This window comes from Panthera onca, chromosome E1 (assembly GCF_046562875.1).
Source record: "Panthera onca isolate mPanOnc1 chromosome E1, mPanOnc1 haplotype 2, whole genome shotgun sequence".
Classification (NCBI taxonomy): Eukaryota; Metazoa; Chordata; class Mammalia; order Carnivora; family Felidae; genus Panthera; species Panthera onca.
In genome coordinates this window covers 31664341-31685795 of record NC_138352.1, presented here as the reverse complement: position 1 = coordinate 31685795, position 21455 = coordinate 31664341, and the positions used below count along the sequence as shown (strand labels likewise).

Genomic DNA, 21455 nt, shown 5'->3' with positions numbered 1-21455 from the left:
GTCACAGTCGACTTGAGGGGCTTCAGTTCCCCTGTTCCTGAGAGAATAGCATCTCTACCCACCTCTGGACAGCCTGCGGCCCTCTCTCTAATGTGCCCTCTCCCCTTCCTGCCAGGGAGAGGTCTTGTAAAAACCCAGCCCTTGCAGCTTAACTGTGGAATAGGATCTTGCCAAAAGGGGCTGAGGGCTCAGGCACCGACAAGGATCGAGTGCCTCCCGTGTGCCAGACTCGTGCAAGGGCTTTATGCCCTTCATCTCATGTAATGTTTCACGCCAATCCTAAGTACCCCCATTTCACAGATGACAGTGGGCTCAGAGCATTATCACCCACGTTTCCCAGGGGTAGCGAGTGGCCATGCTAAGCTCCAGACCCTGTTCTGACTCCCCCCTCCAGCACAGCACTTGTCAATCCATGCAGAAAGAGCACCTGTGACATGAGGGGAGCCCTCCTCACACCTGTGGCACCCCCAACATACCTGGAGAAGGTGAAGGGGGCTGGGCTAGGATTTGGGGTCCTGGGTCATGGTCCTGGCTCTGCCACTGTGTGACTACAGTCAAATCCCTTCCCCTTTCTAGGGCTTTCCCTCCTTGATAATGGCCAAGCACCACCCCCTCACATACTAATATTTGTAGGCTCTACACATACCAGGGCAACTCCCCGCCCTTTCCCACCAAGCCCTTCCTACAGGATACAGATGGAGAGAATAAAACTAGCCCCTAAAAACATGAATGAGTGAAGGGAAATCCTCCCAGCATGGGAAATAGAAACCTCTCACTCTTGGCTGCAGGGCTCATCAATAATTCAGGGGCTGATGTTGGGTCTGATCTCTGCAGTGGCCTCATCAATATTTCAGCTCCTTCCCAGAGCTCTGTTCCTTAGCAACCACATCATCCATGCTTTCCAGGAGGGCTGCTGGGCTTTGTGCTCCCCGCAGTCCCTGTTGTATAGGTGCAGTCCGTGCTTGCCCTCGTGGGCAGGGGAGGAGCCACTGGGACTGGCAGCTTTGGGCCTCACAGTCCCAGGGGCGATGCTGCATATAGGAGGCATGTACACACCAGGCGAGGGACAGGGAGAGGGACGGTATGGCATGTCAGCCCCTGCAGGTCCACCCTGGCCAGGGGCAGAGAGACTGGGAGGGGAATTTTGGAAGGCAGTCAGGGTATGTCTCCATGGCTTGCCTTAGACTGAAACCCCTCCCCCTCATCCCTGCATGGGTCAGAGCCTGCCCTTGCCCCTCTGCTCTCCATAGGTATGAGGAAGAGGAGTGTTTCTCCCTTTCCCCCTCTCACCTGGGCTCAGGTGCTCGTTCCCTTTGTGGCTCAGGTGCAGTGGAGGCTTGCCTGCTACATCAGCTGAGACGACGTGCTGCCGGCTTCCTGCGCAGTGACAAGATGGCAGCCCTGTTCACCAAGGTGGGGAAGACATGCCCAGTGGCTGGGGAGATTTGCCACAAGGTACAGGAGCTACAGCAACAAGTAGAGGGCAGGTGAGCCCCAGGCCAGCTCCTCCCATCCCTCCCTTCTGCTTTTTGCACTTGGCATTTGCTACTTCCCAGGTTGGCTTCCTGGGCTCATCTCTTGCCGGGCCCCTTGGGTGAAAGACCAGACTAAGGGTGGGGGTTGGCTCCTTTTAGACACAATGCCCTGTCCCCCACTTCAACCCCTCATTTTAGTCCTCTGGGTTCTTGTGGCACCAAACTCTGCTCCCAGTGCCACCAGTCCAGGGCCTACCCCCAAGCCCTCACACTTTCTTTGCAGGAAACCCTCAGCGGGCAACCAGGATGCCCTGCGGAGACAGGGCTCTGCCAGCGGGAAGGCCCCGGCTCTCAGCCTACAGGCCTTAAAACACATATGGGTACGCACAGCGCTCATCGAGAAAGTGTTGGACAGGGTCATGCAGTACCTCGTGGAAAACTGCAGGTGACTGCCCCATCCCCCAGGCAGCCCCTCCTTGGGGCCCACCTCCTGAGCAGCCCTGCACCCCTACGCCTCAGCAGGCTTGATTGTTCACAATAGTCTATAGGCTTGCCCCGTCTTCCCCTCTACCACCCCAAAGGGTGCTACACCAGGCACCCCACCTGGGTAGACCACACCAGGCACCCCACAAAGAGCTCAGTCCTTATGTACTCACTTCTTAGTGATTCACATGAATGTGGTCTTTGTGGAGATGTCCCTGCTTGGTAAGCATGACTGCCCTGGAATGAGTCCTGCTGTCTGTCTCTCCCCCTGGCAGCAAGTACTACGAGAAGGAAGCGTTACTGGCAGATCCTGTATTTGGCCCCATCTTGGCCTCTCTTCTAGGTGAGCCTAAGAGCAGAGAGGCTGGTGCTGGGCTAGTGGGGGCTGAGGGACAGGTGCTGAAGGGGCACCGTGTGAGCTGACTGTCCCTGTCTTCACAGTGGGACCTTGTGCCTTGGAGTACACCAAGCTCAAGACTGCTGATCACTACTGGACTGACCCCTCTGCTGATGAGCTAGTCCAGAGGCACCGTATCCGGGGTCCCCCTAATCGCCAGGACTCCCCTGCAAAGCGCCCAGCCCTAGGAGTAGGTATCCCTCTCCCCACCCCTCATACTTATCCAGGCTATGCCCATGAGCCTGTATGGAAGGGCAGTTTGGCCTCCATATTCTTTGCAGACGCAATCTGGCCCTTGGAGATGCACCAAGGTGTGTTACCTCAGGAGAGCCTTTTATCCACACTGGCACATATAAATGCCAGGAGCACACCAATGGTCCATGGCTGGAGAGAAGAGGGTGGCCAAGAGCAGACCCAGGACAGAGTGGACCCCTGGGTCAGCTAGAGTGTCTGTGTGGAATCTTAACATTCCCTGAGGCTGATTCCCAGGGCTGGGGGCTGAGCCGTGCCTTTCTGCACAGATTCGGAAGCGGCACTCAAGTGGCAATGCATCAGAGGACAGGCTAGCTGCCTGTGCCCGCGAGTATGTGGAGTCCCTGCACCAGAATTCAAGAACACGGTTGCTCTACGGCAAGAACAACGTACTAGTGCAGCCAGTAAGAAAACTTTAATGCCCACCCCTCCTCTCCCTCTCCTGAAGGCCCCAGGATTGGAACCTTCCAGTCACGTTTGTCCTGTTCTTCAGGGGTTTGACTAGCAAGAAGGGGGAGAAAGGGCCCTGCCCCCCACTTCAGTTTCACAAGCCTTGTGCCCAGCCGTGAGTTGGCAAGAGGCAGGAATGTCATCTGCCCTGGCTAACTGAGAACCAGGCTATCCAAAAGTGGGAATGGCAGCCAGAAGACAGGACGAACAGGATGGCTGGCCCAGGATGTACCTGGCATCCAGGAGACTAACAAGACAGAACCAGTAGCAGCACCAGGCCAGCCAGGGAGAGGAGGTGCCCACATCTACATGTCACTTGTGTTCTTCCCTACTTCCTCCTGGCCTCCATTCCAGGATCCTGTGACTATGCTAGATCAGCCTCCCCAGCTCCCCAGCTCCCTCCAGCTCCCTGCCTGGAGCTTATTTCCCATAGGCCTCCCCTGGGAGCCTCTACCCCTTATCACCTCTCCCTTCTGCTGTGTCTCCTCCCCCTAGAAGGAGGACATGGAGGCTGTCCCTGGCTACCTCTCCCTGCACCAGTCCGCAGAGAGCCTAACTCTGAAATGGACCCCCAACCAACTCATGAACGGGACTCTGGGGGACTCCGAGCTGGAGAAAAGGTGGGGGCTCTGGGACTCCCTCCCAGAAGCCAGGGAAGGGTTGGGGGGGGGACCTGCCTGGGGGGAAAGGTGGGTGGACATACTCAGCTTACTCTGGGAGGCAGGTCTCTCTCCTTATCCTGATGCCAAGAACTGCAGGAATAGGTTGCCTGGAGAGAGCTCTCTAAGATCAAGCCAGGCCTGGCATGAAGAGGTTTGCCTGAGCCAAGCTCTAGGCAGCTGAGACTGCCGGGCTCTGTGCCATGACAGCACGGGGCCCAGAGGGACATGGCTGGCTGAGGTCACTTCTCGGCTATGGTCCTCCTGTCTTCAGGGTAGTTTCACAGGTATTGGTGGTGGGAGATGAAAAAAGTGGGATGACAGGTCTTGGGACACAGTGACACCAATCTGGTTCATTTCCAGCGTTTACTGGGACTATGCCCTGGTTGTGCCCTTCAGTCAGATTGTCTGCATCCACTGCCACCAGCAAAGTGAGCCTCCCTTGTCCTGGGTACAGGGTTGAGGGGAAAGAGACTGCCTTCTCCCAGCCACATGCTGTGCATGGCCCATTGGATATCCTGTCCTCCTCCTGTCATCCCCGTGCTTCACCTAACCGGGAGGCCTGGCTGACTGGGCTGTGGTGATGGCCAAGAGGTCTCAGGGAGGCCCAGGCTCACTCGCCCACGTACACCCCACAGAGAGTGGCGGCACACTCGTGCTGGTGAGCCAGGATGGCATCCAGAGGCCGCCACTGCACTTCCCACAGGGAGGACACCTGCTGTCCTTTCTGTCCTGCCTGGAGAATGGACTTCTGCCCCGAGGACAGCTGGAGCCCCCGCTCTGGACCCAGCAGGGGAAGGTACCTCAGGGCTTGGAACACTCTGGAGTAAAGGGATGTGTGAGGGGGGTTCTCTGCTCACCTTCCTTCCTTTCTCCAGGAAAGCCTCTCCAATTTAGAGGCTGCCTCGGGTGGGACCTTGGATCAGACTCTGCTCTGCACAGGCTGACCACCCACCCTTCCCTCCGCAGGGGAAAGTGTTCCCCAAGCTACGGAAACGCAGCAGCGTGCGGACTGTGGATGTGGAGGAGATGGGCACCGGGAGGGCCACAGACTACGTGTTCCGGATCATTTACCCCGGCCACAGGCACGAGCACAGTGAGTATCCCAGGCCTCATCCGTGGAGGAAGGGAGAAAGATGCTCAGGGAGGTAGGGGAGTACAGTGAGACCCAGGAGGGGCTACAGGCAGGGTCCACTCACTGACCAGGCCAGGTTGAGAGGAGGGGTTCATTACTCAGCCTCTCCCCAGACCATCCCCTGCACATCATCCCTCTGAGAAGCTACCTGTCTCTTCCCCTAGCTGTCTTCCTCCGCCTCGTTACCCCAAGATTCTTGGCTCAGCCGATATTGTACAGTATCCTCTTAGCCTTTCCTTCCCTGCCCCAAGGAAAAAAAAAATGTGGTGAGACCAGAAATAGAAGATGGAGAACTCCACATTCCTCCTTGGCCCACAACCTGACCTCCACAAGGCAGCCTGGGTGCAGAATCAGTGCTTCTTTATGGATGGTGCAAATTGTTCACTGACTCCTCCAGAGCCAGAGCCCTTCTCAAACTAGCTACTGATGAGAGGAGCTTTAACTGGAGTAGGGATGCGCATCTGAAGAAGGTGAAACTTGGAGCTGCCTGGGGGACCTTGGGGACTTGGGGGCTGAAAAGGTAGCTTGGCGCTCATGGGTCCTGCCCTGCCTGCGCACCTTTGGGCCCATGGGGCCTGTGCATAGGTATCTGGTGACACCAGAGTTTCTTTTCTGGTCTGAGTGCTGGTACGCCCTATAGGCCAGACTCGCCAATCTTGGGGATAAGGTCAGAGAATTTACCAGTGTGGAGCATTTACTGCCAGCTGGACCACCTGCTCCCTAAATTTCCCAACTTGTGCCAATGAGTTGTGAGCAAGTTGTTTCTGTATTAGTGGACAGATTACTCAGACTGCTAACACACAGCCATGGCACAACCAGCCCCAATAGGCTTGAAGGGTACAAGACAGGGGGATTCCCCTTCCAGAGGTACCTAACTAGGAGTCATGTCTTGTGTCAGAATGTGTTTGCAAACCTGGCATTTAATCTTGGGCTGTTGCTCGGCTTAGATTACTTAGTCTCCGCTTCCCCTCTTTAAGCCTTGGCATTTCCCAATTCTGGTCACTTTGCTTCAAGGACTGCTTCCCCAAAGGGCAAGCCAGGGCCCCAGGAGCTGAAACCCAGCCGAGTGACTCAGGCTCCTCAAGAGCAGCTCAGGGCAAACCTTGGAGAAGTTTGGATTTACAGTCTGAAGAGGGGGTTTGGGTAATCTTCAAATTTGGTCTAGCCTGACCGTGATGCGAGCTAAAGAATGATCAGGATCCATCTGCCGACAGTCATACCCAGCCTTGGCCAGGGCTGGGGAGCTCCTGAGCCGCCTGCCTGTCCCAACTGGTCCCTGTCTTTCACTACCCTTGCTCCCCCATCAGTTCTGTCTTCTGTTCTTCCTAGAGAGGGTCTCCAGTGGAGCTCTGGAGCTGCCGCTTTCCCTCACTTTCTTCCATACTCTCCCCAATAAATGGTCCAGAGAGCTTTCCATCCCACATCCCCTTCTCCGTGCCAGGCAGGTTCCAGGTGACCCAGACTCTGCTCCCTCCCCCTAAGGAGGGAGTCTGGTCCCTCCTGCCTGGACCAGGGTCCTCACGCCTCTGCCTCTCTCGCTGTTCTCTTTGAGCAGTCACTATTAACTACCACCACCTAGCGGCCAGCCGCGCGGCCTCGGTGGACGATGATGAGGAAGAGGAGGATAAACTGCACGCGATGCTCTCAATGATCTGCTCGCGGAACCTCACAGCTCCCAATCCGATGAAAGGTTTTTATCCCTGCCCCTCTCCTGCCCTGCCCCGCCCCACCCCCTGGCCCACCTGCCACCCACCGCAGGGGCTCGGACGGCAGTGTTGGCATTATGGGACTGGTACCCAGGGCGGTCCCCCATCAGGAGGCAGGTCAGGGAGGGTGGAAAGAGGTGCCGTTAAAAAGAGGGGATGGTACAAAGAGCAGGTGGCTCTGGGCTCCCCACTTGGTGTAGTGTAAGGAGAGGGCTTCATGCCTGAGAGGGAGGATCGTCTGCTAGGAAGGTCTTGACTATTGGGAGCCCTGAATGGCTCTCCGAGCACTGTTCCCACTCCTGGGGGTCATGCTGGCAAACCTGAGGCAGTGTCTCTTTGTGCCCTGCTGGCAGGGAAGCCTGGACCCTCGGCCCTGGACCTCTGGTCCCTGACTTGACAAAACAGGATAGGGGCACCAGGCCCCTTCTTGGGGGGGGAGGGGGGGTGGAGGCTGGATAGCTCACATGAATGAGTCCTGTGGCTCAGGTTGAGGTGGCTGGAGCCACCACGGGAAGGGACCTAGGGGTGGGTTTACCCAGCAGGGCTGAGGGCTCCGGCAGGTACTGCCTGGTGCTTCAGCATGAAATCTGGAAATAAATGTGCCAGGGATATAAGATAGGTGTTTCCTGCCTTCACAGAGCCCGGAATCCACAGGTACAGAGGTCCCTTCGTTGTAAATGACACAGCACAGTGCCCATGGCCCCTCAGCATTTGTTCCTCTGTGTACCACCCATCTTTCTTAGCACAGAGCTAGGCTGGTAGAGAGGGAATCCTGCTCTTTTTTTAGAAAGTGACTGGCCAGGGGATCTGAGAAGGCTAGGCCGGGATGCTCAAGGGAAAATTGGTTACGAAGGGCCAGCTCTCTTGGAGTTTAGGGGAACTTCCCCGTCCCCACCCATTCCCATGCCACAGAATTCATTTCTTCTCCCCTTCCCCTTCCCTACAGATTGTATCTAAGAATATGTGACACCCCAGCCATGGGTCTCCCCCCTTCCTGGGAAACCAAGTCCATGGCCTAGCACACATTTAGCACACCCTTAGCACAGCCCTACCAGCTGCCCCTACCCACCACATGCCTGCCCTTGCGCCTCCCTCCCAGCCCTCCTGGTAGGACCCACAGACCAGCCCGGGCAGGAGTGCAGGGGAGCCAGACAGACTGCCGTCTGGCCCCTTGCAAACCTGGGCTTGGGGCTGATGCTTATTTGTGGGATAATGGACTTTGAGCAGTTTGGGAAGGCTGAGTCAAGAAGGACAGGGACCCCCAGGAACTGATATCAGGCTTAGGCTGGGGGTCCCAGCAGAGGCCCTGTCCTGGCAGACTTGGCACCAGGAAGCCTGTCCCCGACTAGTCTTAGGGCCTCCAGGGTCAGAGAAGCCTCCATGTACATGGGGACCCGAGGCCTCAGGGCTTGTCGGGGCTTCCTCTTGGGGAACTCAGGAGCCAGACCAACCCAGTAGGCAGCCCCTGGGCCTCCAGTACTTGGGAAAGGGGAGGAGGCATGAGAGGAGAACTGGCAGGTGGTTGGGGATTTGACGTGGGAGCCCCCACCTCCACCCCAGTCCATAATGACAACACTGTTGAGTCCGTTCTACTAGCCGTTGCTTCTCAGGCCTGCGACATGCTTGACTTGTGCATGTGATTCAAGTGGCGGGTGTCCAGACTCTCCTCCCTCTCCCCCACCTCTCCTCCTTTTCCTGCTGCCTCCCCACAGAGCAGAGATGCTGTTCACTCTAATTCTGCTCCAGGCCAGGCACCTTTCACTCGGAGTCTTAGGGGCTGTGGGGTTCAACCACCCTGATTGTTTTTGCTTCAAACTTTCCTCATGCTCAGAGGAGAGAGTCAGAGTCAAAGCTGGCCCAGCAGACCCCTCCCCCCACCCAATGTCCAGCCTGCTGCCCCTCACCCAGTCACTCCAGAGCTCCAGCTGTCTGCACTGGGTTAATTCAGAGATGTGGTGTTCAATGCTGGCTGGTTCAGCTCCTTCCTGGAGAATTAAGGTGAAGAGCATTGACCCAGGAGTCTTGCCTTGGTTGGGCCCTACTTTCTGGGCATGAGCTTGTTTCCCTGTGTGCCCCCCCCTTCATCCTCTGCACCTGTGGCGCCCCCACCTTCCCGCCTGTTGCCTGCTGCCTGCCTGGCTGGGCCCGCTCCTGCCCCCCTCCCACGACTGGTCTCTCTCCTGCCTGCTGCAGGGGCATGAGCTGGGTTCCTGCCCCACCCCACCTGCATTTATCCCCTCCCTCTTCCCACTTTTGGGCATGGCTTGCAACTCCTCACTCCCAGAGCCGCAGCCCCTCTACACCAAATATGTTCCCTTAATTTGCCTCCTGGTGGAGCTGAAGGGCCAAATATCTACAAAAATCCCAGCTGTGGGTCTGGGAAGAGAGCCTCAGGCCAAGACAGGGCATCCTTTGAGGGGAGTGGAGAGGGCTCAGCTCAGCCCTCCCCACCAGGGCACACCCAGAGCTGGAGTCTGGCTCCTGCAAAAACCAGTCCTAGGTCTGCTCCAGACTCCTGGCAGGGCCAGGGCCCAGGCTGTGAATCGTAGGAAAAAAAGCTACTTGAAAAGTCTCTTCACATGTCTCTCTTTCCTCCTCTTCCCTCTTCTGTGCTCTCCCCCTCCCTCCTGGCGTCATCTCCTGGTCCTTACACTTTCTGCCCTCACTTTGCTTCATCTTTGTGACTCACTGGACCTGCCAGAGACCCCCTATGAGCGGTATTCTGCCCCACTCAGGCCCTGGGAGCTCTGAAGGGTCTTGAGTTCTGATTCAGACCAGCTGAGCTGGCCCAATCTGCTGGCTGTGTAGATGCGTCCAAGGAACCATCTTCTGAGGCTGCACCTGGCACATTCTTCTGGACAGTGGAACTGTGTGCCCAGCCACCACCTCCTCAGTGGCCTGGCAGCCCCGGGAATTTTGCTCTTCCTGCCGGCTCACCTGTGTATTTGGAGGAGGCCACCATGCTAAATTCAGGCAAGGCGAGGATGGAGAACTCAGGAAGAACCCATGTGAGCTGGCAGCGGGGCACCTGGCCTGGAGGGGAGCACTGCTCCTCCTTAACCACAAGATCTAGAACCCTCGGAGGGGTGAGGTCTGGGGACCAGGACAAGTGGCTCCGGGATCCTTAGGAGCTTTGATCAGGGGAGACTCCAGGTGTGGAGAGGTTCAAAGTATGCAGGATTGCAGGCACCTTCCTGCACATCTCAGAGTTTGTCCAAGAGAACCAGGCTGAATCCTCAAAAGCCAAGCCAGCTAGCAGCGTTTTAGAGAGCTTAGGCTTTCGTTCCTTCTCTTTTTTCTTCTCCCTCTAGAAAAGCAAGTGTTCATTCCATTGCTGCTAGCAAGTTGGAGAGAACAGACACACTTACCCACATGCAGAAAGACTAGGTGGAGGGCGGGAAATGTCAGGCACTCTCCACCATTTCTATCTCTGGGCTCCGCACCAGGCAGGCACCACCCTATGGATTTGCTACCAACGGGTGACTCCGTGCTGCAGCTCTGGGCACAGAGGTGGGCGTGCTTCAGGGTGCTTGGGGGACGAGGCCTGCCAGGCCCTGACCAGGGCCCCCTTCCTGTCCTCAGATGCTGGTGACATGATTGAAATGCAGGGCTTTGGGCCCGGCCTGCCAACCTGGCACCTGGAGGCCCTGTGCCACCAGGGCCCCTCCTGCCTCTCCTGCTCCACCAGCAGCTCCCCATATGCAGCCCCCAGCCATTGCAGCCGTGTCCCCGACCGGTGAGTGGGCAGGGCCCAGAACACCAGCTCCCTGTGGGTGTGTCTGTGTGTGGGCATTCTGCCCTTCAGGGCTATGTCACTTGTCTGACAGGGTGGCCTCAAGTTGGACAGACCTGGGTTCGAATTTCACTTCTGCTACCTATGTGACTTTGGCAAGTTATTGAGTCTCTGTGGGCCTCTACGTTTCTGAGCCTCTGTTTCCTCATCTGTAAAATGGGAATAATACCACCTGCTTCGTAAGGTACCTGTAAGGATTAAATGAGGGGTATGACTCATACGAGTGCCCAGAGCTGTGCCTGGCACCATGGTAGGTACGCGGTACTTGCGAGCTCCCCTTCCTAATGTGGATGCAGATTCTGCCATCAGGCTGTACATCTGAGGACACACCAGATATCTGAGCATCTGCCAGGTGCCAGGAATGGTGCGTGAATGGCATTTGTGTGCGGGTCACAATGCCAGCACTTGATGCTTTTGCAAGGTGCTCTCTTTTACCTGTTACTCCTAATGACCTGAGGTGGTTCTCTCCATTTTCACATGAGGAAACCCAGATTCACTAACATGAAGTGAAGTTAGTTGCTCAAGGTCCCTTGGGTGGTTGGGGGCCAGTCTGGGTCCCCAGCAGCACTACCTAGGGTGGCTGCCAGACACAGGGAACCCACAGACATGTCGCTGGGCTGTGGATCCTGCTCCTCGTACCGCCCGAGCACCTTACCTGTCCCCCACACAGGATGTCCTTCTCTCTCAACCTCCCCCAACCAGAGGGGCCGTAGCCCCTCTTCTCTGAACCAGGTTATTTCCACAGGTTGCCCCTCAGGCTGCTGTGTGAGAGCATGAAGAGGCAGATCGTGTCCCGGGCCTTCTACGGCTGTGAGTGCAGGGTGAGGCGGGGTCGTGAGGGGTGGGGGCTGTGGGAGGCACCACTTGACGGTGTTCTGGCTCCCCTGCCCCCCACAGGGCTGGCTTACTGCCGCCACCTGTCCACGGTGAGGACCCATCTGTCAGCGCTCGTGCGTCACAGCATCATCCCGCCTGCCCGGCCCCCAGGAGCCTCCGGGGGCCTCACCAAGGACGTGTGGAGCAAGTATCAGAAGGATGAAAAGGTGCACACTCTGGGATGCCAGGGCTAGGGGCCGGGGCGGGGTGGGGAGCAGCAGTGAGTGCAGAGCAGCCTCCTCTGGGAGCAGCTTTCATAGACCAGATGGGCATTCAGGTAAAATGTGGTAGGGCCAGGACCAATGGCCTTGGAGTGGCCCAGGTCAGACAGCTGGGTCTGTGGGTCTCCATAGGAAGGGGACTGGACTGGTTCTTGTCTGCTTCCACATTATTCTGAAATCTTGGGCAAATCTCTGCCTCTCTGCTCTGTTTCCTATCCTGGAAGGAAGAGAGGTTGAACTGGATCTCATCCAGCTGTAGTCTGGGGCAGGGAGGATGTGACCCTCCCAAAGCAGAGTCTGTCTGGGCTTCAGCAGAGTGACTGAATCACTGTCCCGGCCCTAGCTCTCCATGGGATGGATGGAGATAGGGCCACCCAGCCGGGCCGCAGTTACCATGGGGGCTATATGACCTTTACTTCCTGGGTCCCACAGAACTACAAGGAGTTGGAGCTGCTACGGCAAGTTTACTATGGAGGTGTGCAGCACGAGATCCGTAAGGATGTCTGGCCTTTTCTGCTTGGCCACTACAAGTTTGGCATGAGCAAGAAGGAGATGGAGCAGGTAAGGGGGCCCCCCCCTCCCGTGGGATAGGGAGATGAGCTGAGCCAGGGACCCCAGGGAGGGACCCCTGAAGCCTTGGCGCCTTCCCAGACAGAAAGGAACGTGGCACAGGTAGATGTTAGCAGAGAGCAGCCCCGCAGTCTTCACCCCTGCTGTCCCAGGACACCCCCCCCCTCCATGGTCATGGTATGCTCTGAGACAGGTGGACTCAGCAGTGGCAGCAAGGTACAAGCGGGTGCTGGCAGAGTGGAAGGCCTGCGAGGTGGCAGTGAGGCAGCGGGAGAGGGACGCGCAGCCAGCCACACTCACCAAGTTCTCCTCGGGCAGCAGCATCGACAGCCATGTGCAGCGCCTCATCCACCGAGATTCCACCATCAGCAATGACGTGAGCCTGACGGGACCCGGGGCAGCCAGGGGCAGGGGCCACCGGCGTTTTATAGGAGTAAGATGGAGTCCTGAGCACCAGCCCGACCTCTAGTAGTCACTGGCACCGGTGCCCTGGGAGAATGGCTTAATGTGTCTGTGTCTCATTTTCTTCTACTGAAAAACCGGATGACTGTCCCCCTGCTGCCCATTTCTCTGAGTGTTGCAGGAATAAAATGAGATAGTGCACTATGTTCTGTTTTAATGGACAAGAAGGGAAAGAGGGATATATCAGGATTTAGGGAAGCCCTCCATCCTTGTAGAGACATCTCAAGGCTAGGGACAGGCAGCCCGGGTTCGAGTCCCGGGTCTGCTGCCAACAAGCTGAGTAACTTCTTTTCTTTGGGCTTTGGTGTCCCCTGTCACCTCTGACTGTGGAGGTTTCACCAAGAGCTACCGGTCAGAGACCAGAACAGCTCTCAGGTCCCATTGGTGTCTGGAGATCTCCCTCCCTCTGTGGTGTTTTCCATCCCCTAGTGGAATTAACCAGGCAAAGCTAGTTCAGAGCCTATGTAGTTCTTCTGGCATCACCCCTGCCTTTAGATGAAGAGCAGGTGCCAAACCGTGGCTTGCTGGGCTGAAACAGAAATGATAATTTTCTGTTTTAGGGATATCCTTTTATTAACTTACATGTTTGTTTGTTTTTTTTCTCTCAAATTGTCTCTCTTGATAACATACATTCTTGTCACTTTACTAAATCCTTACTAGCGTTAACAGAAAACTGAAGCTGGAGAAATATAACTTTGTGCTCCTTTCCATGTGCTTTGTTCTTACTCCCCTATTTGTGAGCATATTCTCTTTCTCTCTGGCTTTGGGTTTTGTACAGTCCTGAGTCTGAACCAGTGCCCCAGATGCTTAGCACATGAACAGCAGTAGCTTTCCTTTGCTGGCACTAATCTGAGGCTCTGTGTCGCCTTAGAATCATGGCCTTGCCTGATTCTAACCCAACATTTCATGCTTCTTGCCAAAGTGAAAACTCCTTTTAGTATCCCTTTCCCTACATAGCCCAAAAAGAAAAAGAAAATCTGTATATGTCTCTTTGATTCTCTCTGGGACTTTTCCACAGAGGTGGACTGTTTCTAATCAGTAGAACAGGTTACCTTGCCATTTGTCCCCTCCTGAGCGTGTGTGTGAAACTAGTATAACTGATTAGGCACTTGCTAGAGAAGTTTCCTGTCTTGTTCTGCCAAAGAGTCAGTGGAAAATAAGGAAGAACTTGTTTTCCTAACACCTCCAGCCTGCCGCCCACCAGGCTGCCCTAGCAGCCCCACCAAGTCTAGTGCCAGCCTTCATTAGTACCAAGCTCTCTTAACTGGAGGCAGCCTCACGTCTTCAGGCGTTAGTAGAGTTACATGTAACTCACATCCGCCATCAGGTGTCTAAGCTTCTAGTTCCCCTTCCCTGCAGCAGCCACAGGCAGTCCTGCAGTGCTTCACACTTTTTCTCAGGCCCCAGAGAGAGGCCTGAGGAGGGGGACTGGATGGGGCTAAAAGATGGTGTGTCCGTGTTTGCCCGGAGCCTGATTGCTCTCCCCCTGGTTGTGTGGGTCAGAGGGGAGGCTTGGCAACCTGGGGGTGGTGCGTGAGGCAGTGTGGAGGCCATGGAGTTGTAGAGTTCTCCATCCCTCTTGTTCGGACCCCAGGAAGGAAGCGGTGCGCTGAGGGAAGGTGCTGGAGTATAGGTGTGAGCCCCACCATCTCTTCACCCCTACCAGGTATTTCTCTCGGTGGATGACCTGGAGCCCCCAAAGCCCCCAGGCACTGAAGATCCCAGACCCGAGCCTGAGCAGGAGCCGGGAGCAGGGCCCCCCGGCACCACCATGGTGGAACAGCAGCAGTCAGTGGAGTTTGACTCTCCAGACTCGGGACTGCCATCCTCTCGCAATTACTCCGTGGCCTCGGGCATCCAGTCGAGCATAGACGAGGGGCAGAGCATGGGCTTCGAGGAGGAGGACGATGGCGGTGGGGAGGAAGGCTCCGACGGGCCGGTCCTGGCAGCCCGTGTTTTCTCCGAGCCCCAAGATCCCAGCCAGGAGAAGGCCTCGCGGGCTCGCGAGCTGGAGGCAGGGGAGGAGCTTGCGGCCGTGTGCGCTGCTGCCTACACTGTATGTGGACATTCCCCAGGGACTGTTCTCAGTCAGCCCCAGAGGCCCTCCTGACATCCCTGAGGCGTGGGGACGGGCTGGTGGGCGGAAGGTGGGGCTACCCTCACTGTCCTGCAGGGGGCGCTGAGCGCATCTCTCAGCATCCCTGGGGGCTCTGTTTTCAGAGTCTCTTGGTTCCTGCGTTGCTGCATCCCTTTATGTAGGCACCACTTCTGGCCCCCAACTCATTCCTGAGGGCCCCCCACTCTTTCAGATAGAATTACTGGATACTATGGCCTTAAATCTGCACCGCATAGACAAGGATGTGCAGCGATGTGACCGCAATTACTGGTACTTCACGCCCCCCAACCTGGAGAGGCTCAGAGACGTCATGTGCAGGTGCCACTGTGGGGCAGGGTTCAGGGAGGGAGGCAGGGACCCTCCTCTGTGAAAGGCTAGGTCTGGCAGGTGCCCTGCTCCTCTGCCCTGCACTGAAGCACACTCAGCTCTCTCCGTCTGGAACACTTCCCCGCTGTGCCCCCCACCCCACCCCTCTTCTTTCTTAGAGGTCTTTCACATCTCAGCCTCGGACATACTTCTCCAGGAAGCCTAGCTGATTGCCCTCACCCGAGCAAACCGAGCAATGAAAGCCGTTTATTGTCTTTCCCTGAGCCCCTGGGTTCCTTGAGGACAGAGACTGTGGGTTACCACTATACTCCCTGAACTTTAGGGTCAGGGAAAGGCTGACTTCTGGGTAGCAGGCCGCTCTAGGGACCATCTCCCTAGGGGTCCCTGCGGGGAGCAGAGGATGGCACACAACCACAGTGGCTCTCTCCCCGTCATTTCAGCTACGTGTGGGAGCACCTGGACGTGGGCTATGTGCAGGGCATGTGCGACCTGCTGGCACCTCTCCTGGTCGTCCTCGATGATGGTGAGGGACTGGGCCGGGGGTGGGGGTTGAGAGTATTCCCAGAATGGTATTGGGATTGGGCTGACATCAGCTGGAGAAAGGAAAAGAAGACCACTAGTTCTGGAAGGGTGGGAATGTAGGCCAACCCTGTCGTCCGGACCACAGGACACCTCCTGTGAGATGAGGCATTGGGGTCTGCTGCCTTGCCGGCCTCACTCCCATCTCCCCTCAGATCAGCTGGCCTACAGCTGTTTCAGCCACCTCATGAAGAGGATGAGCCAGAACTTCCCCAACGGGGGCGCCATGGACACCCACTTTGCCAACATGCGCTCCCTCATCCAGGTGAGGTGTGCAGCTGCCTGTGGGCTCGTGACCAGGCACCTCCAGGCTCGTCCATAATCCACAGGGAGGCCAGGGAGCATTCCAGAAATGTCCTTTATGTATAAGCTTAATTTCTATCACTTGAAAAATCATTGTTTTCAGTGCTGCAAATTGAGGGGGATATCAGTATGGGAATTCTGTGCCCGTGAAAGTGTTGGTGAGTAGTACAGGTGACAGTGAATCAAACACCCAGAAAATGGTATAATTGCAAAGAGAGCAACTCCCAGAGAGATGGATGGGGCAGCAGAGGGCAGCCTCCACCCAAGGAGACCGGAGGGTCTCGGGAGCGATGCCAGCAGCCCGCACAGTGGGCAGGGGAGGCTGGGAGAGGCAGCGTCAGCTCAGTTGGCCTCCTTTTCTCTACTTCTGCAAGATCCTGGACTCAGAGCTGTTTGAGCTGATGCATCAGAATGGAGACTACACCCACTTTTACTTCTGTTACCGCTGGTTCCTCCTGGATTTTAAGAGAGGTAAGAGATGGGTTGATGGTGGGACTAGAGTCAAGGCAGTGGGAGATCCTTCTCCCCCAAAGTCAGTGGTTCCTAACCCTAATTGCACTTTGGAACCACCTGGGGAGCCTTTTAGACATGCCAGCGTCACGCGCTCACCCAGCCTCAGACTTAATGAAGTGTGGCTGCCTGGGCATCCACAATTTTAGAAGCTCCTTACGTGATTCCAAAGTGCCGCCAGCAGTCACCCTAAGCCAGTGGTTTTGGGGACTGTTTTCAAACCAAATCTTCTCAAGCAGCAAGGCTTATAAAGAGCAGCTGACAAGAGCACAGGTGTGAAGGCTGCCCAAGTCCAGTGTGCGGGAATCACCAAGGAGAAGGGCAGGGTCTCGACCTGGGGCTTGGAACCCTCTGCTTGGACAGGGCTCTGTGGAACGGGGAGAACCCCAGGACCTAGGCCCCTGGAGCTCTGTCTCTGCATTTGGCTCTACCTAGAGGCCCATGGGGAGCCAGGCTCAGCCTTAGCCCCTATCTGTCCCCAGAGCTGCTGTACGAGGACGTGTTTGCCGTGTGGGAGGTGATCTGGGCGGCCCGGCACATCTCATCAGAGCACTTTGTCCTGTTCATCGCCCTGGCCCTGGTAGAGGCCTACCGTGAGATTATCCGGGACAACAACATGGACTTCACCGACATCATCAAGTTCTTCAATGGTAGGAGCCGCTCCAGCCATCCCGGCTGCCCCCTGCAGGGGTTTGGGGGGCTCCACTTCTGGCCCAGGAAGGGTTGGAGGGGCTCTCAGAAATCTCCAGTCCCTTCCCCGTAGGCAGATGTCCCGAGTCCAGCAGGTGGAAACAGCAGGGTGGGCCACCACAGGGCTCCTCGCAGACTACTGCCCCTGCCCCAGCATCCCCACAGTTCTGTCTCCCCCAGAACGGGCTGAGCATCACGATGCCCAGGAGATCCTGCAGATTGCCCGGGACCTCGTCCACAAGGTGCAGATGCTCATAGAGAACAAGTGAGGGCTGTGGCCAGGAAGCGGCAGCTGACTGGAGCCTGGGCTCCGGGCCCCCGGCCTCCACGGGCAGAGGCGCAGGGCAGTGCAGCTGAGACTGCCCGAGCCCCGGCCAACCCTGCCTGCCCACCCGTGTTCCTAACAAAGCGTTTGTGAGCCTGGGATCGGACTCTGGGCAGTGCTGGCCCTGCAGGGCAAGTCAGGGGCCTGGATGCCCTCAGGCCAGGGATGGGATGGGAGAGGTTGGCCTCAGGGAGTGGCTCCCCTGGGGGACACCTACTCTGCTCCCCTCTCAAACACCTGGGAATAGCCCCACTGTCACCTGCAGCCTCAGCCCGGACTGCTCCTCCTGGCCTCTCCTAGGTCAGCCTGGGGCCGTATAGATATAACGGGCCGTAGTTGCCTGGCCCCACCTGGCATGGGTCATGTGGGCAAAGGGACTCTGTGCTGTATCTCTTCTTCGAGTCCTCTTGCAGGCATAGTGCATATGCCCACCGCAGCCCCAGTGGGGGCAGCCGGAACAGCTGCCGGTTCGGGCGTGTGTTCTGGGTGCAGGAGACCTTGAGGCAGTCAGAAGATGCGGGCCCAGTGGGAGAAGCCCACCTCAGCAGCACTGCCACTGCCTTTGGCCACCTGGGGTGACCCCGTGCGCTCCCTAGCCCATACAGGGCACCTGCGTGTACCTGTACAGTTTCACTCTCACCACCTAGTTCTTGCTTTATGCATTAGATGCCCCCCTGAAAAATGACACTTTTGCCCACTGGATGACCTAGAAATGCAGTGGGATCATTGCCCTTGAGAGGAATCCCAGGGTGATTCTTTAGGGAGGAAATCCTGTGATAGCCTCCTCTCAGGGACAGGCCCCAGAGCTTTGGGACAGCCCATCGCCTGTCTCAGGCACCCACTGGGTCCCTCAGTCTGGTGGGGGGGTGGGGAGGGGAGGATGCCTGGGTCATCCCTGTTTGTCCCTGGTGAGGAGCAAGGCCAGCCCTGCCTGCCCCATGCTCCTCAGGATGCCAAGAAGCCTGGAGACCCGAAGCCCCCTGGAGGAGCCTCACTCATAGAGATGTCGGGAAGGGCCCAGCTCCTGATCCCAGGCCTAAGCACACTGCTTGCTCTGTCATCCCTACTTGCCCCCCCCCTCCCCAAACACATAAGGCTAAGGCTCTGCCCTGGGGCCATTCTGCCACAGGGGCCTGTCCAGCAGTCACTTAGGTCTGGAGACTCCCTGCCTTTGAGAAACATGAAAAGGGCCCAGCGGCCCTTGGGCATCCTGCAGTCTCCTCAACCCACCCCTGTCCTGGGCACTGCATGGCCTGTCTGAGGGCCAGCTGCCCCATTGCCTACCCTTGTCTGTGAATCCTCAGCCTCCACCAAGCATGGTGGCCATTGTGTGCCTGCCTTAGTGACTCTGGTTTTGTGAGAAGCAGAGTGTATATGTTTTTTGGTTCAGAAACTATACTCTTCAGTGTTGTTAACAGACCAATAAACACAGCATTTGGCAATCCTTGTGGCTCTGGGGGCTGCTGAGTGGGCAGTGGACACTCACTGGACAGTAAGTGACTTTGTGTGCTGGCAAATTCTGGAAGTTCCACAACTGAACTGTACAGAGGGCCAGCCCCACAAGGCAAGGACGGTGAAAAAAAGAGAACCAAAGTTTCCAGGAGAGAGGGACCTCAGCTGTGGGCTGGTCAGGAGCAGGGGATAGCTAGACCCCGAATACTCAGTGGGGCGACTTCACCCCAGAGCCAGTGTTCCTATCTCAGACCAACCAATGACTTGACCAGCCTCTGGATGAGTATAGGTCCCTGTCCCACCCCTTCCCCAGCCTGCCTGCCCTCTTGACCAGCTATAATGATGAGTTGGAGCCTGAATTGGAGTCTGCAGGAGCTTCCCGGCCCCTCCAGCTGGTGGGGAAGGACCCAGCCCCTCTGGCCCTGGCTCCTGGCCACGGAGCACTCTGCGATGCCTGCTCCAGGATGGGGCATGAGGAAAGTGTCAGGAGGGATCAAACCTGCTGAGGGCCCCACTGGAATAGTAGGTTCCCACCTGTCTTCCCCCACCCTAGACGACCACTGCCCCCATCATCAACGGCTCCTGGGAGAGGGCTCCGGCCATCAGCATGTGCTCTGGTCTAGAGGACACAGACTTTCTGGCATCAGGGCCTGTTATCAACTCAGAGCTGCCAAGGCAAGGAAACTAGTTGGCACAGGGAAATCTGGGTCCAGGGAACCTTATAAACCCCTCAAGGCAACACTTCCCCCACTGTTGCCTGGAGCAGTCTGAATTCCCGGTGCTGTGACTTCACCAAGACTCCATATAAACTAGCCTGGGAGTGGTCTGGTTCCTTTACATACTCCCACCTTCCTCTCCACCCAGAAGTGTGGGCACTCCCCATCCTCCTGGCTCGGCTTCTAGGACCAGAGGCCAGCAGCCAAAGTGATGGGTCCACGGAGGGCAATGCCACGTGCAGAGTAAGAGCAAGAAGCGCGAGTAGGAACCCCACCTCAGGGAACCCTCCAACCCCTGAAGTCTTCCTCTCACACAGAGCTGCTGAATGGAAGCACCTGGATTCCTAAATCGGGATTTTTGTTTTCTGTTACTCTGATCACAGGCCCCCTCTTGCAGGCTCCAGCTGAGCTGGGGGAGTTTCTGCCTACCCTTAATATACAGTGCTAGCCCGGGGCGCTCAAGTCGGTTAAGCATCCTACTTTAGCTCAGGTCATGATCTCGAGGCTCGTGAGTTTGAGCCCCACATCGGGCTCTATGCTGACAGTTCGGAGCCTGGAGCCTGCTTCAGATTCTGTGTCCCTCTCTCCCCACCCCTCCCCTCCTCACACCCTCTCTCTTTCATTAATACTTTTTTTTTAAGATATTGATATCCCTGAGATGATACTGGGTCATCACTACCAGGGGCAGAGTCTGCATCTTTGTCCCCAGTGTTTGACAGTGTCTGACACTGAATAGGCAGGTAGGAAATAGTCCTAACCCTAAGCCTTCCCTAAGGTCAGGGGACTCAGCTCTTCCTGGAGCTACCAGCAGGGGGAGCCAGCATCTCGCAAGTGAAAGGGCTGGCAGGATTGTAGGACAGAGGGACACTGGGCCTGGCTTTTATTGAGGCTGGTGCTTCTTCAAGAGAATGGGACCCAAGACATTGGTGACCACTTCCTTCCCTAAGGATAGCCCACCCCAGGAAGAGAAGTGGAGTCCATTCCTCTGGCTGGGGCTGGGAGTGGGGAACGTGTCACGGGGGCATTCGACAAGGCAGCCTGCCTGGTCTATAGTTAGGCCTCTTCCTTACCTCCCCACTTCCTCCTGAGACAGCCTGCCAAAGGGCTGGTTTCCCCTAAACTGGGACAGATGTCGTTATAGGGACAAGGGTCTTCCGGTCCCATCTTAGAACATGGTTGAGTCCTGACTTTCAAACTTCTTCCTCTTTTTGTTCCTTTCCCTTATGGATTCCCCAGATGACCCGTCCTAACTACAACTTCAGAAGTGCATTGCCCTCTAAGGAAGCCTCTCACCCTTCTGCGCACAGGTCTCGAGGCGGTTCTCCTCCACCTTTCCTACTGGAACTTTATCAAGTTCAGGATTCACAACTCTACAGCAGGCCCAGGGCAGGGTGGCACATGTTGGGGAATTCTGCATGGAGTTGACAGATTGGACTAGCTGTGTGGCCATACCAAGCCACCTCGAACCTGTTTCCTTATCTGCCAGAACAGGGCTAGTTCTTGGCTCGTTTACTCCGCCATACTGTTAAGAGATGAAACAAGATAGTGTTTGTAAAAATGGTTTTGAGGAAGTATGAAGTATTGCAAAAGTATAAGGAAGACCAGAATTGCAGTTCTCAGAGCCTGTTTAGGATCGAACACTGGCATCAGAACTGGAAGGTCTCAAATCTTCTAAAACTGACCAGCACCGAAGCTGCTCGAGGACCCGTGCCCCTCAAATGTCCACAGGGTTAAGAACCCCGATGCTTGCTAGAGGACTTTCCCTAAAAGGCTCTGCCTCCTGTTGCAACAAAGTGACCCAGATGCTGCAGCCTGACAGCCCCATCTCTGGTTTCAGTGCAGGTTTATTTCAGTTTTATATTTTATTCCAGGCAAGTGCTTATTACATGGATAGTATTCATGTCTCAATACCTAAAGTCTTGGAGCATGAACAGCCACTAGAATACAGTTCAATAGTA

At 56.4% G+C, this 21455-nt stretch overlaps 1 protein-coding gene across 8 annotated transcripts in view; it reads left to right on the top strand.

The window, feature by feature from the left end:
- SGSM2 (small G protein signaling modulator 2) overlaps positions 1 to 21439 on the top strand; it is a 39188-nt gene extending 17749 nt beyond the window's left edge. For 2 of the 8 annotated variants that reach the window (XM_060646936.3, XM_060646943.2), the window contains exons 3-24: positions 1325 to 1487; positions 1759 to 1920; positions 2234 to 2301; positions 2400 to 2545; positions 2877 to 3011; positions 3553 to 3677; positions 4080 to 4147; positions 4355 to 4515; positions 4686 to 4812; positions 6407 to 6541; positions 10140 to 10293; positions 11096 to 11160; positions 11248 to 11393; positions 11880 to 12008; positions 12211 to 12393; positions 14146 to 14535; positions 14789 to 14913; positions 15363 to 15445; positions 15657 to 15766; positions 16179 to 16275; positions 16797 to 16964; positions 18279 to 18773. In XM_060646936.3, the coding sequence (XP_060502919.1) occupies positions 1325 to 1487; positions 1759 to 1920; positions 2234 to 2301; positions 2400 to 2545; positions 2877 to 3011; positions 3553 to 3677; positions 4080 to 4147; positions 4355 to 4515; positions 4686 to 4812; positions 6407 to 6541; positions 10140 to 10293; positions 11096 to 11160; positions 11248 to 11393; positions 11880 to 12008; positions 12211 to 12393; positions 14146 to 14535; positions 14789 to 14913; positions 15363 to 15445; positions 15657 to 15766; positions 16179 to 16275; positions 16797 to 16964; positions 18279 to 18481 (3143 nt within the window). In that variant the 3' untranslated portion in view covers positions 18482 to 18773. Of the gene's footprint in view, positions 1 to 1324; positions 1488 to 1758; positions 1921 to 2233; positions 2302 to 2399; positions 2546 to 2876; positions 3012 to 3552; positions 3678 to 4079; positions 4148 to 4354; positions 4516 to 4685; positions 4813 to 6406; positions 6542 to 10139; positions 10294 to 11095; positions 11161 to 11247; positions 11394 to 11879; positions 12009 to 12210; positions 12394 to 14145; positions 14536 to 14788; positions 14914 to 15362; positions 15446 to 15656; positions 15767 to 16178; positions 16276 to 16796; positions 16965 to 17184; positions 17429 to 18278; positions 18774 to 20138; positions 20238 to 20733 lie in introns of those variants that run through there. The other 6 variants (XM_060646938.3, XM_060646942.3, XM_060646939.3 and 3 more) reach the window with 6 other exon arrangements.
- Positions 21440 to 21455: the final 16 nt, after the last annotated feature.